The sequence below is a fragment of the Oncorhynchus tshawytscha genome, linkage group LG04 (genome assembly GCF_018296145.1).
Source record: "Oncorhynchus tshawytscha isolate Ot180627B linkage group LG04, Otsh_v2.0, whole genome shotgun sequence".
Taxonomy (NCBI): Eukaryota; Metazoa; Chordata; class Actinopteri; order Salmoniformes; family Salmonidae; genus Oncorhynchus; species Oncorhynchus tshawytscha.
Genome location: NC_056432.1, coordinates 31,565,272 through 31,580,458, shown reverse-complemented (window position 1 = coordinate 31,580,458; position 15,187 = coordinate 31,565,272). Strand labels below are relative to the sequence as shown.

Below are 15,187 nucleotides of genomic sequence, written 5' to 3'. Positions count from 1 at the left end.
TGTTTTACTCTTGTCACATCTATGCTAATATGGCTAAAATGACAAATGTAACAATGTATTTGAGAGACAACAAGTGCTCATTGTGCAAATGTATTTCGGTTTTCAATAAAGATTTGGAGAGGAAATATAGTTACATGTTGTCAACAATCCTTTGATTCTAAGTCAACCTGACTGTTTTGCTCCACTGTTGCGCATGCATTGGTTTTGTTGCTAAACAACCCACCCGTCTATATATTTCTGTGACCCCTCAAAAGACACCCCATTGTAAATGCAGTCGTATATGGATCTTTTAATGACAAAAGGCACTCCTGGCAATGCTGAGCTCCAATTGTCATTGTTGCAAACAAACATGACATACGACAGAAAACTTCAACCAGAACCCTTAAGACTTCAATGATACCATGTGTAATAAAGTGTAATAAAGCAGAGGAATAATGACAGAACCCTGGACTTTCCCCACTAACAGATGTCATGGCCACTAGTGGAAAAGGCACACAATTGTCATACTTGAGTAAAAGTAAAGATACCTTAATAGAAATTGACTCAAGGAAAAGTCACCTAGTGAAATCCTACTTGAGTAAACATCTAAAAGTGTTTGGTTTTAAATATACTTAAGTATGAAAAGTAAATGTAATTGTTAAAATATGCTTAAGTATCAACATTTAAACTAAAAGTATAAATAATTTAAAATTCCTTATATTAAGCAAACCAGATGGCACCAATTATTATAATTTTTTAAATTTATGGATAGCCAGGGGCACGCATCAACACATCATTTGCAAATGAAGCATGTGTTTAGTGAGTCCGCCAGATCAGAGGCAGTAAGGATTACCAGGGATGTTCTCTTGATAAGTGTGGGAACTAGACCATTTCCCTGTCTTGCTATGTACTGTATTCAAAATGTAACGAGAACTTTTGGGTGTCAGGGAAAATATATGGAGTAAAAAGTACATCATTTTCTTTAGGAATGAAGTGAAGTAAAAGTAAAAGTTGTCAAAGTAACGCAAAGCACAGATACCCAAAAAACACCATAAGTATTTTTACTTAAGTACTTTACACTACTGGTCATGGCAACACTGCAGTGGTTCCCCTCCTTACAGTTATCAGTAAAAGGCACACCATATAACCGCCATACATCTAATTGCATATTATCTTTCTAGGAGAGGAATAAATATCATATGCATGTTCCTATATTAGACCAGCCTAGTGTTTGTTCAGTCAATTGCTGAGTTCACTATTCACATGAGCCTCAAATGAACCTCACGGTGTGAATAAAAACTTTGAAACAGGCACAAGATAGCAATGTTGGTTCAAAGAATTACTCAGCCAAAGATCTATCTGGACCATTGAGGTCATGGAATTCAAAATCAAATTGGGAGACAAAATATGTTATGTCCATGGGGAGAGGTGTTGGTTGAAGAGATTACCAGAGGGACAAGGGTAAAACACGTAAATATGCTATTTACATAAACTGTAAACTACCTAACAACCCACACCTCCCCATACCAATAGAGCACTCACAGTCACACTGACTCACACACGCAAGCACTTAGACATACTGGCTGTGGTTACAGAGGAGTGATGATAGACAAGAAAACAGACTCTGGTGTGTCTTCGCTCTGCTCCTCTGGCAGAGGGTTGACAGGATCCAACTCTATTGTAGGAGTCACAGCTGTTTTTACTCTCTGGGGGCACATAGAACATATAGAAGAACAGGTTAAGAATCACATAAATAATTTAATTTCTTATGGTGTCTGCTGATGCCCGGACTGCACTTTTGTTATTCATATGACTGTCATGTGGGATAAAACGTACAGTATCAGTACAGTGTGTGTGCGCAGTCTGGTCTCGTATACTAAACGTAACATAGAAATAGTAAATCCAGGGCATTCAAATGAGTATGATATGTTATGCTTGGCATGGTTACATTAGACAGATGGTTACTTAATGCAAAAACTAAAGTAGTGTGGTTAATTGGGAGGACAGGTTGGCAAATAATGCAAACATCTAGCAACCCAAAGGTTGCAAGTTCGAGTTTCATCATGGACAACTTTAGCATTTTGGATAATTTGGGACTTTTCAACTGATTAGCATGTTAGCTAACCCTAACCCCTACCTTTTATCCTAACTCCTAAACTTAAACCTACCCCTAGCCTAGCTAACTTTAGCCAGCTAGCTACGTTAGCCACCTAGCTTGAATTTCAAATCAAACTTTATTTGTCACATGCGCCGAATACAAGTGTCGACTTTACCGTGAAATGCTTACTTATAAGCCCTTAACCAACAGTGCAGTTCAAGAAGAGTTAAGAAAATATTTACCAAGTAGACTAAAATAAAAAGTAATAATAAAAAGTAACACAATAAGAATAACGAGGCTATATACCGGGGGCACCGGTACCGAGTCAGTGTGCGGTGGTACAGGTTAGTTGAGGTCATTTGTACCGGTACCACTTGCCGTGCGCTTGCCGTGCGGTAGCAGAGAAAACAGTCTATAACTTGGGTGACTGGAGTCTCTGACAATTTCATGGGCTTTCCTCTGACACCGCCTATTATATAGGTCCTGGATGGCAGGAAGCTTGGCCCCAGTGATGTACTGGGCCGTTCGCTCTACCCTCTGTAGTGCCTTACAGTCAGATGGCGAGCAGTTGCCATACCAGGCGGTGATGCAACCGGTCAGGATGCTCTCGATGGTGCAGCTGTGGAACCTTTTGAGGATCTGGGGACCCATGCCAAATCTTTTCAGTCTCCCGAGGGGGAAAGGTTTTGTTGTGCCCTCTTCACAACTGTCTTGGTTTGTAACATATTGTCCGTTTTGCAAATTTGTAACATATAATACGAATTGTAATTTGTAACATATTATACGAAATGAGCTTTGGACATCGACAAATTAATACATACCATACGAAACGTAATATATCATACTAAATGGTGTGTCTCGGATTTTCGTACAGAATAATAAGAAATGGTCTGAGACCAGGATGGGGTGTTTGTGTGTAATACGAATACAATGCATGTATGTATAATACGAATACAATGCATGTATGTATAATACGAATACAATGCATGTATATATAATACGAATACAATTCTAATACGAATACAATTTGTATTATACATACATACATACATACATACATACATACATACTAGTATATAAGCAGAGTATGTATGCATGATGCTACAACAGTATCTGTGAGCTATATTTATGTAAGTATCAGTATGTGTGTTTGTTTTGGTTTACTGAAAGAATGCTCACCTGCAGCAGTGAGCCCTTATTTCTGCAGATCTCTTGCAGGGCTCCCAGTGGGATCCACACGATGGAGACCAGGGAGATTCCCCAGCCCACCACCTCTGCCCAGACAGGGTATGTGTATGACTTCCCATAGCGAGCTGGCGTGTACTGGATGATGCTGGAGATCAGAATGCACTGCAAGGGGAGGATAGGAGAGGCAAACAATCTCACTTTAACTCACATGGAGCAGGTTAGACTTGGATGAAACCTCTAAGCCTTATGACAATCACTACTATAACGACTACAAAAAGTAAAACACCACAAATAGAAAATACATTAAATCCTCATCACCATCATAATTATGCTAATTGTACTCCTCCTCATCATAAGCCAGCCAAAGCACTCACCAGGACCAGCACAGGGGAGAAGACCATCCAGCAGGAGCGGAAATAGATGTTGGGAGCCTTTCCCAACATTCTCTTGATCATGATGGTCATCCGACGCAGTCCTGTAAAAACACATTGCATTAAATACTTAAATTAACTTCGAGACATACAGTACATACTGTATATAGAGCAAAGTGTATGTGGACACATGCTTGTTGAACATCTCATTCCAAAATCATGGGCATTAATATGGGTATCCCCTTTGCTGCTATAACAGCTTACACTCTTCTGGGAAGGCTTTCCACTAGTTGTTGGAACATTGCTACTTGCTTCCATTCAGTCACAAGACCATTAGTGAGGTCGGGCACTGATGTCGGGCGATTCGGCCTTGCTTGCAATCGGCATTCCAATTCATCCCAAAGGTGTTCGATGGAGTTGAGGTCAGGGCCCTGTGCAGGCAGGTCAAGTTCTTCTACACTGATCTCGACAAACCTTTTTTTATGGACCTCACTTTTTGCACGGGGGTATTGTCATGCTGAAACAGGAAAGGGCCTTCCCCAAACTGTTACCACAAAATTGGAAGCACGGAATTGTCTAGAATGTCATTGTATGCTGTAGCGTTAAGATTTCCCTTCACTGGAACTAAGGGGCCATGCCCGAACCATGAAAGACAGCCCAGACCATTATTCCTCCTCCACCAAACTTTACCGTTGGCACTATGCATTGGGGCAGGTAGCATTCTCCTGGCATCCGTCAAACCCGGATTCATCCATCGGCCTGCCAGATGGTGAAGCGTGATTCATCTCTCCAGAGAATGCGTATCCACTGCTCCAACACTTGGCATTGCGTATGGTGATCTTAGGCTTGTGTGCGGCTGCTCGGCCATGGAAACCCATTTCATGAAGCTCCCAACGAACAGTTCTTGTGCTAACGTTGCTTACAGAGGCAGTTTGGAACTCGGTAGTGAGTGTCGCAACCGAAGACAGACGGTTTTTACGCACTTCAGCACTCGGCGGTCTAGTTCTGTGAGCATGTGTGTTTTCCCATTTCGTGGCTGAGACGTTGACGAACTGACTTGTTGGAAAGTTGGCATCCTATGATGGTACCACATTGAAAGTCACTGAGCTCTTCAATAAGGCCATTCTACTGCCAATATTTGATACACCGGTCAGCAACAGGTGTGGCTGAAATAGCAGAATCCACACATTTGAAGGGGTATCCACATACCTTTGTATATATAGTGTATTTTTCTTGTATAAATAAAGTCCTGTAATATCTAACTCTTAATCAGGATGTTACGTGTAATCAAATACTGTAAGACCAAAATCCTTTCGAGGCTGTTGAATGTCATCAATAAGGGTAGAGAAGGGGCTGGGTATTACCGAAAACCCAGCAGACAGCGATGACTTCAAAGAAGGACAGGAACATGAGCGACACCACAGCAGTGTAGTGGTCCATCAGCTGGAACACATACATGCCCCCCTGTGGAGACAGAGTCGTTTTAGTCGTGTACGGATAAAAACCTAAATACAGTGCCTTCGGAAATTATTCAGACCCCTTGACTTTTTCCACACTTTGTTACATTACAGCCTTATTCTAAAATGGATTAAATAAAAACATTTCCTCAGCAATCTAGACACAATACCCCATAATGACAACGCGAAAACAGATTTTTAGACATTTTTGCAAATGTATGAAACATAAGTAAATAAGGTATTTCTGTTTATTAAGTATTCAGACCCTTTGCTATAAGACCTGAAATTGAGCTCAGGTATTTGTATTTGTATTTATTATGGATCCCCATTAGCTGCTGCCAAAGCAGCAGCAACTCCTCCTGGGTTCCAGCAAAATTAAGGCAATTTATACCATTTTTAAAAACATTACAATACATTCACAGATTTCACAACACACCGTGTGCCCAAAGGCCCCTACTCCACCACTACCACATATCTTCAGTACTAAATCCATGTGTATGTATAGTGCGTATGTTATTGTTTGTGTGTGTGTGTGTGTGTGTGTGTGTGTGTGTGTGTGTGTGTGTGTGTGTGTGTGTGCGCCAGCGTTACTTCACAGTCCCCGCTGTTCCATAAGGTGTTTTTTTAATCTGTTTTTTTAAATCTTATTTTGCTGTTTGCGTCAGTTTCTTGATGTGGAATAGAGTTCCATGTAGTCATGGCTCTATGTAGTACTGTGTGCCTCCATAGTCTGTTCTGGACTTGGGAACTGTGAAGAGACCTCGTGACATGTCTTGTGGGGTATGCATGGGTGTCCAAGCTGTGTGCCAGTTGTTTAGACAGACAGCTCAGTGCATTCAACATGTCAATACCTCTCATAAATAAAAGTAGTGATGAAGTCAATCTCTCCTCCACTTTCAGCCAGGAGACATTGACATGCATATTATTAATATTAGCTCTCTGTGTACATCCAAGGGCCAGCTGTGCTGCCCTGTTCTGGGCCAATTGCCAATCTGAGCCAAAAAAGTGGCACCTGACCACATGACTGAATAGTAGTCAAGGTGCGACAAAACCAGGGCCTGTAGAACCTGCCGTGTTGATAGTGTTAAGAAGGTAGAGCATCGCTTTATAGACAGACTTCTCCCCATCTTAGCTACTACTGCATTAATATGTTTTGACCATGATAGTTAACAATCTAGGGTTACTCCAAGCAGTTAAGCCATCTCAACTTGCTCATTTTCCACATTATTTATTACAAGATTTAGTTGAGGTTTAGGGTTTAGTGAGTGTTTTGCTCTAAATACAATGCTTTTAGTTTTAGAAATATTTAGGGATAACTTATTCCTTGCCACCCACTCTGAAACTAACTGCAGCTCTTTGTTGAGTGTTGCAGTCATTTCAGTCGCTGTAGTAGCTGACGTGTATAGTGTTGAGTCATCCGCATACATACTTTGAGTAAAGCCAGTGTCAGTGGCATGCCGTTAGTAAAAATTGAAAAAAGCAAGGGGCCTAAACAGCTACCCTGGGGAATTCCTGATTCTAACTGGATTATATCTGAGAGGCTTCCATTCAAGAACACCCTGTGTGTTCTGTTAGACAAGTAACTCATTATCCACATTATAGCAAGGGGTGTAAAGCCATAACACATACGTTTTTACAGCAGCAGACTATGATCGATAATGTCAAAAGCTGCACTGAAGTCTAACAAGCCCCCAATAATTTTATCATCAGTCATTTGTGTAATTGCTGTGCTTGTTGAGTGTCCTTCCCTATAGCATGCTGAAATTCTGTTGTCAATTTGTTTACTGTGAAATAGCATTGTATCTGGTCAAACACAATTTTTTCCAAATGTTTACTAAGGTTTGCATCCTGTTTTCATTGATCATCCTTGAGATGTTCCTACAACTTGATTGGAGTCCACCTGTGGTAAATTCAATTGATTGGGCATGATTTGACCTGTCTATATAAAGATCCCACAGTTGACAGTGCACGTCAGAGCAAAAACCAAGCAATGAGGTCGAAGGAATTGTCTGTAGAGCTCAGAGACAGGATTGTGTTGAGGCACAGATCCGGGGAAGGGTCCCAAGAACAAAGTGGCCTCCCATCATTCTTAAATGGAAGAAGTTTGGAACCCCCAAGACTCTTCCTAGTGCTGGCCGCTCGGCCAAACTGAGCAATCAGGGGAGAAGGGCCTTGGTCAGGGAGGTGACCAAGAACCCGGTGGTCACTCTGACAGAGCTTCAGAGTTCCTCTGTGAAGATGGGAGAACCTTCCAAAAGGACAAACATCTCTGCAGCACTCCACCAATCAGGCCTTTATGGTAGAGTGGCCAGACGGAAACTACTCCTCAGTAAAAGGCACATGTCGGCCCACTTGGAGTTTGCCAAAAGCCACCTAAAGACTCTCAGACCATGAGAAACAAGATTCTCTGGTCTGATGAAGCCAAGTTTGAACTCTTTGGCCTGAATGCAAAGCGTCACGTTTGGAGGAAACCTGGCACCATCCCTACGGTGAAGCATGGTGGTGGCAGCCTCATGCTGTGGGGATGTTTTTCAGCGGCAGGGACTGGGAGACTAGTCAGGATCGAGGGAAAGATGAACAAAGCAAAGTACAGAGAGATCCTGAGGTCTCCTGACCCCTCCTGTCTCAGCCTCCAGTATTTATGCTGCAGTAGTTTGTGTCGGGGGGCTAGGGTCAGTTTGTTATATCTGGAGTACTTCTCCTGTCCTATTCGGTGTCCTGTGTGAATCTAAGTGTGCATTCTCTAATTCTCTCCTTCTCTCTTTCTTTCTCTCTCTCGGAGGACCTGAGCCCTAGGACCATGTCCCAGGACTACCTGACATGATGACTCCTTGCTGTCCCCAGTCCACCTGGCTGTGCTGCTGCTCCAGTTTCAACTGTTCTGCCTTATTATTATTCGACCATGCTGGTCATTTATGAACATTTGAACATCTTGCCCATGTTCTGTTATAATCTCCACCTGGCACAGCCAGAAGAGGACTGGCCACCCCACATAGCCTGGTTCCTCTCTAGGTTTCTTCCTAGGTTTTGGCCTTTCTAGGGAGTTTTTCCTAGCCACCGTGCTTCTACACCTGCATTGCTTGCTGTTTGGGGTTTTAGGCTGGGTTTCTGTACAGCACTTTGAGATATCAGCTGATGTACGAAGGGCTATATAAATACATTTGATTTGATTTGATCCTTAATGAAAACCTGCTCAGGGCGTCAGATTGGGGCGAAGGTTCACCTTCCAACAGGACAACAACCCTATGTGCACAGCCAACGCAGGAGTCGCTTCAGGACAAGTCTCTGAATGTCCTTGAGTGGCCCAGCCAGAGCCCGGACTTGAACCCAATGGAACATCTCTGGAGAGACCTGAAAATATCTGTGCAGTGGCGCTTCCCTTCCAACCGGAGAGCTTGAGAGGATCTGCAGAGATGAATAGGAGAATCTACCCAAATATAGGTGTGCCAAGCTTGCAGCATTATACCGAAGAAGACTTGAGGATGTAATCGCTGCCAAAGATGCTTCAACAAAATACTTATGTAAATGTGATAGTTTTTTATTTGTAATACATTTGCAAACATTTCTAAAAACCTATTTTTGCTTTGTCATTATGGGGTCTTGTGTGCAGATTGATGAGGGGGGTGGGTCATTTAATCCATTTTAAAATAAGGCTGTAAAGTAGCAAAATGTGGAAAAAGTCAAGGGGTCTGAATACTTCCCGAAGGCACTGTTAACAGGTCCAATCATGTTCATACAGTCTACGTCACAGAAAGAGAGAGGAGGAGGGGTGGGGATTACCCCATGAATAGTAATTATATCTGACAGGATTACCTTACCTTAGTGATGTGAGGAATGCCTAGAAGGAAGCCCATAACACAGACGGCCAGAACGATGACCTCCTGTCTCTTCAGGACACGCAGCACCTTAGGGCCGAAGCCATCTATTATGGACGTCACCGCCACCTCCACCATGGCAAACTGCAGGGCACAGTACAGCACAGTGGACATTTACACGGAGATCTGGGTTTGAGACTGGGGACTGTTTTTGGGTAGTGTGATGTAAATACAGCAAATGTTGATCGCGCTCTCACTCAGTTTAGAGGTAGAATTGGTTCCTGTTCTCTATTTGCTATTAAAAAATAAATAAAAACTGCACAAGCACCGCCTGTACCAGAATTTGGTTGAGTGGTAACACTGCCAACTCCAGAGTACATGCGCGGTCAGGGTTAAATTCCCTGGTCAGGCATTTCTACACTTCCTTTCTTCCCTCCTCTGTCTCGCTCTCTCCTACCATGAATCAAAATTTTAAAAAGGTATTGTAATTGTTCATGAGCTAAAATGTTGTGTCTAACCTGGCTGTCCAGTCCCAGGCACAGAAGCATGAAGAAGAACAGAGGAGCCCACAACTGTGGCAGAGGCATAGTGGAGAAGACCTCTGGATACACCACAAACACCAAGCCAGGACCTGTGGCACGAAAACACAAACATACCATAGAATGGTACTTTGTTGAGAACATTTTAGAGATAAATGACACCAGTGGTTATTCTCAACTTAAACAAGGAAGTCAAAGCATTCAATAATAAAACAAGGTACATGGGTCACCTTTTCCACCTTCAAAACACTTCAATAATTCATGCAGTTGACGACATCCGTAACTTGACCTAACAAAAAACATTAGAGCACAGAAGTGCTCTTCATACAATCATGAAGGGAATGAAACCGAGCCAGATCATATAGAACGTCCTGAACACCTCACAATCACCTGACTGTATACATCCATTACTTCACAGTCACAGAACAAACTATCTAGTCAATAATTTGAGAGCTAGGGACTAAGGTTCTCTGCATTTTTGTCAAAATTTAGTTGTTGACATAGCCTTGTTCTATTCAATGTTCTTTACCTATTTAGTACTCTAAATAGCCCAATTTATGTTGTTACGTTCAAACGAATACATGATCAAAAATGGCTGACATCACTCAAACTAGTGAGGGTTTGGAACTTTAAAGCCAATTATCTCAAAATCCTCTTTTTGCAAATAGAACCTTAAAGAGTCCCAAGCTCTTGAATTTCCATACACCAGATGTCAGTCGGTGTAGAATTGTCAGTCAGCAGTGAGACAATTGTGTGTTTCAAAGCCGGTATCTGAGACCATATGTGGGACTGAGCCAAGCCTGAGCAGGTGCTCATAAGCAGTGCCTGGCAGGCACACTGGTTAATCCCTACTTTACTTTCTCCAAAAGGTCCTAATTCACCGTGTGAACAATTACACGTTTTGCTGTTTCACCTGAAGTTCACCTTAAGATAACCCAAGTTTAATTCACCATTCATTTCAATTAGATAGATCTATCTACAGTGAATTCGGAAAATATTCAGACACCTTCACTTTATTACGTTACAGCCTTATTCTAAAAATGTATTATATAAAAACATGTCCTCAACCTACACACAATACCCCATAATGACAAAGTGAAAACAGATTTTTAGAAATGTTTGCAAATTGATTGAAAATAACAGAAATAAATTATTTACATAAGTATTCAGACCCTTTGTTATGAGACTCTAAATTGAGCTCAGGTGCATCCTGTTTCAATTTATCCTCCTTGAGATGTTTCTACAACTTGATTGGACTCCACCTGTGGTAAATTCAATTGATTGGACATCATTTGGAAAGGCACACACCTCTCTATTTAATATCCCACAGTTGAAAATGCATGTCAGTTTGGAACCACCAAGATTCTTCCTAGAGCTGGCCGCCTGGCCCAAAACTGAGCAATCGGGGGAGAAGGGCCTTGGTCAGGGTGGTGACCACTCTGACAGAGCTCCAGAGTTCCTCTGTGAAGATGGGAGAACCTTCCAGAAAGACAACAATCTTTGCAGCACTCCACAAATCAGGCCTTTATGGTAGAGTAGGCAGACGGAAGCCATGACAGCCTGCTTGTTTGCCAAAAGGCACCTAAAGACTCTAAGACCATGAGAAATAAGATTCTCTACAAGATTCTCTGGTTTGATGAAACCAAGATTGAACTCTTTGGCCTGAATGCCAAGGTTCACGCCTGGAGGAAACCTGAACCCACACCTACGGTGAAGCATGGTGGTGACAGCTCAATACTGTGGTGATGTTTTTCAGCGACAGGGACTGGGAGACTAGGAAAGACTGAGAAAGATGAACGGTGCAAAGTACAGAGAGATCCTTGATGAAAACCTGCTCCAGAGTGCTCAGGACCTCAGACTGGGGTGAAGGTTCACCTTCTAACAGGACAACGACCGTAAGAACACAGCCAAGACAATGCAGTGGTGGCTTCAGGACAAGTCTCTGAATGTCCTTGAGTGGCCCAGCCAGAGCCCGGACTTGAACCTGATCGCTGGAGAGACATGAAAATGTCTGTGCAGCTACACTCCCCATCCAACCTGACAGAGCTTGAGAGGATCTGCAGAGAAGAATTGGACAAACTCCCCAAGTACAGGTGTGCCAAGCTTTTGGCGTCATACCCAAGAAGACTCAAGGTAGTAATCGCTGACAACAAAGTCATGAGTAAAGGGTCTGAATACTTAGGTAAATGTTTTATTTTTAATAAACAGATACTTTCAGCATGGCACCGTCAATTTGATTTGGCTTTGTCTTTATGGAGTATTGTGTGTGTAAAAATATATATATATATATATATATATATATATATATATACATACACACACTCTCTACACACATATATATATATATATATACACACTCTCTACCGGTCAAAAGTTTTAGAACACCTACTCATTCAAGGGTTTTTCTTTATTTTTACTATTTTCTACATTGTAGAATAATAGTGAAGACGTCAAAACTATTTGATAACACATATTGTAGTCAATATATCATGTAGTAACCATAAAAGTGTTAAATGAAATTATATTTTATATTTTAGAGTCTTCAAATAGCCACCCTTTGCTTTGATGACAGCTTTGCACACTTGGCAATCTCTCAATTGGCTTCATGAGGTAGTCACCTGGAACGCATTTCAGTTAACAGGTGTGCCTTGTTAAAAGTTCATTTGTGGAATTTCTTTCCTTCTTAATGCGTTTGAGCCAATCAGTTGTGTTGTGACAAGGTAGGGGTGGTATACAGAAGATAGCCCTATTTGGTAAAAGTCCAAGTCCATATTATGGCAAGAATAGCTCAAATAAGCAAAGTGAAACGACAGTCCATTGTTACTTTAAGACAGTCAATTTGGAAATGTTGAAGTTTCTTCAAGTGCAGTCGCAAAAACCATCAAGCACTATGATGAAACTGACTCTCATGAGGACCGCCACAGGAAAGGAAGACCCAGAGTTACCTCTGCTGCAGAGGATAAGTTCATTAGAGTTACCAGCCTCAGAAATTGCAGCCCAAATAAATGCTTCAGAGTTCAAGTAACAGACATCTCAACATCAACTATTCAGAGGAGACTTGAATCAGGCCTTCTTGGTCGAATTGCTGCAAAAAAACACTACTAAAGAACACCAATAAGAAGAAGAGACTTTCTTGGGCCAAGAAACAATGTACTTTAGACCAGTGGAATTCTGTCCTTTAGTCTGATGAGTCCAAATGTGACATTTTTGTTTCCAACCTGTCTTTGTGAGACGCAGAGTAGGTGAACGGATGGTGTTGGTTCTGAACTCAATTTGACTTCTATGGGTATCATTCCCAGGAGTTCACAATATATGTATACTTAAAAGTGACATGGGTCATGTTTGACCTCCTTCCATACATACCCACTAAACATCTGTCAATGATGGGAGGAGTTGTTTGGTCAATCAATACCTATTGACTATTACAAATTAACACTATTCAAGGTATTTACAAACTTAGTGCTGAAATAAATGTGATGAATCATGATGCCCTGGACCATGAGAGGAAGTTTTAGGAGATAACCCATCAATTAGACATTTAATAGCTACTCTGGAAATAAAAGTATTATAAGTTGATCAGTGGCAGTCAGTGCAGTTTTACATGAGGGAGGACTTTTTTTTAATAAGCATGGCTTTATTTCTATTACAGCATTTGGATGATTGCCATTCATATTCCATTAACCCAGTTCAATGTAACAACGATAGGTTTAGGCTACCACATGATACAAACATTTTCCCTATACCCATCATGAGGATGCTACAACCTAGCCTATGAATGTTCTACTATTGTCTTGCTCTCTCTTTGAGTCAAATACACACCACATTTTATGCACTGCACTGCAGTGCTAGCTGTAATGTATGCTTTCAGTACTAGATTAATTCTCTGATCCTTTGATTGGGTGGACAACATGTCAGTTCATGCTGCAAGAGCTCTGATAGGTTGGAGAATGTCCTCTGGAGGTTGTCATAATTACTGTGCAAGTCTATGGAAGGGGGTGAGAACCATGAGCCTCTTAGGTTTTGTATTGAAGTCAATGTACCCAGAGGATGGAAGCTAGCTGTCCTCTGGCTACACCATGGTGCTACCCTACAGAGTGCTGTGGAGGCTACTGTCAACCTTATTTGCAAAATAGTGTGTTTTAGTCAATTATTTGGTGACGTGATTATATTTAGTACAGTTTTATCTAAAAAGGATAACTTTTAAAAATGTTTTAAAAATATATTTTTTTAATGAAATTCACTGTGGAGTACGGTCCTCCCCTTCCTCCTCTGAGGAGCCTCCACTGAAGTAGATGGATGAACAGCAATCAAAGAAGTCCCACTTAAACAGGAAGTACTTACCATCTGTGGCGATGTTGTCCACTGGGAGGTTGTGGACATGAGCCATGTAGCCGATTGCTGAGAATATCACAAAGCCAGCCAGGATACTGGTGGCCGAGTTAGCTAAAGAGACAATCAATGTGTCCCTATGGGAGGACAAGAAAACAAACACAACAGTCAGACTGATGGGATTTCTCAGAGTCAAGTGGATCTCTAAGGAGAACACTTAGCTCTGAGGGCTAAAACTAGCCGTTTGGTTTGAAGAACAGTCTGTGGTGAGTAACTACAGTAACTGGCCAGGGACAAGCAACATGGTTGGTTGCTTCTGAGGAGTAACCAAGCACTTGTGTAACAACCAGTTCCACTGAGGCTTTACGCCTTCGTCAAAGCTAATAGTGTTCTCACTTCTGAAATACCATTTTAGTCTGCAAAACAACATCCTCATCGCACATGCTACGTCTATTTAGCTATTCTCACAGAACTAAGATAGAATAACACTGATTTGAACTAGATATGACTTTAAAAGGAGGAGCAGCAGTGCCTCCCTTAGAAGAATGTATGGAGGGGTTTTAGACATTGATAACATCACATGCTCACACAGGGATCTTTTGTGTTTACATTTTTTATTGATACCAATCATGGGAAACAGCACTACAGTGTACAATGGCACATTTTTAAGGTCACAATTCGGGAATGTATTAACGGATCTGTGGATGTACAAAATATGGTGGGACTTATTGAGAAGACACAGTTAACTACTCTTAGTCACCATGAGAGGCAGCAGTGGGACGTCTTCGTGGTTGCCAAGGGAAAATCAGGCTTCCCCCAAAAATTGACTTTTTTTTAATGAAAAATAAAATAAATGTATATTTCGTCTCTGTGTTTCATCATTTTCTCTCAATTCACAAGAGGCTGAATGTATCTCACCGGAGAAAGCATCCGAGCGAGCGAAACAGCTTCCCTCGGTCTCTGTATGTGTAGCGCATCTTTCTGATGCCATCTGGTCAAAATTCGTATGATATTGATGCCGCCATAGCATTGAATTCAAGGGAAGCCAGCGAGCATTTGGCCTCCGTTTCCGTTGATATTTTTCTTTATACAATAGCCATTCAGCGTTGAGCCAAACTAAGTGAGATCAACTGTGAATAGTCCTGGTGCACAAAAAAAAAAGTATCAAGGGAAGGATTTGGCTTCGCGCCAAATGTAATTTGACAAAAAAAAAAAAATTAATTGATGCTTTACGTTGTGTTGTTGTCCTCTGGTGGCTAGCTAGCTAGGTAAAATTGTCCTTTTACTAAATTAGCCATGAACGGAGATTTGGACTTGTGGTTTTAATTACGTAATTCTCCGTACTGGCCAATAATTATAACAATGATTCTGATCCAACCATAAATTCATACATTGTGCCTCTGGCTTGAGA

General features: G+C 41.5%; 1 protein-coding gene across 2 annotated transcripts in view; it reads right to left on the bottom strand.

Moving 5' to 3' along the window:
* Positions 1–1,017: 1,017 nt before the first annotated feature.
* Positions 1,018–15,187, bottom strand: part of si:ch211-225b11.1 (uncharacterized protein LOC561694 homolog) — a 56,205-nt gene continuing 42,035 nt past the window's right edge. For both annotated transcript variants that reach the window (XM_024417633.2, XM_024417631.2), the window contains exons 7-13: positions 13,789–13,913; positions 9,427–9,539; positions 8,912–9,052; positions 5,001–5,100; positions 3,640–3,740; positions 3,257–3,427; positions 1,018–1,685 (exon numbers count right to left, since the gene is read on the bottom strand). In XM_024417633.2, the coding sequence (XP_024273401.1) occupies positions 1,569–1,685; positions 3,257–3,427; positions 3,640–3,740; positions 5,001–5,100; positions 8,912–9,052; positions 9,427–9,539; positions 13,789–13,913 (868 nt within the window). In that variant the 3' untranslated portion in view covers positions 1,018–1,568. The remainder of the gene's footprint in view (positions 1,686–3,256; positions 3,428–3,639; positions 3,741–5,000; positions 5,101–8,911; positions 9,053–9,426; positions 9,540–13,788; positions 13,914–15,187) is intronic.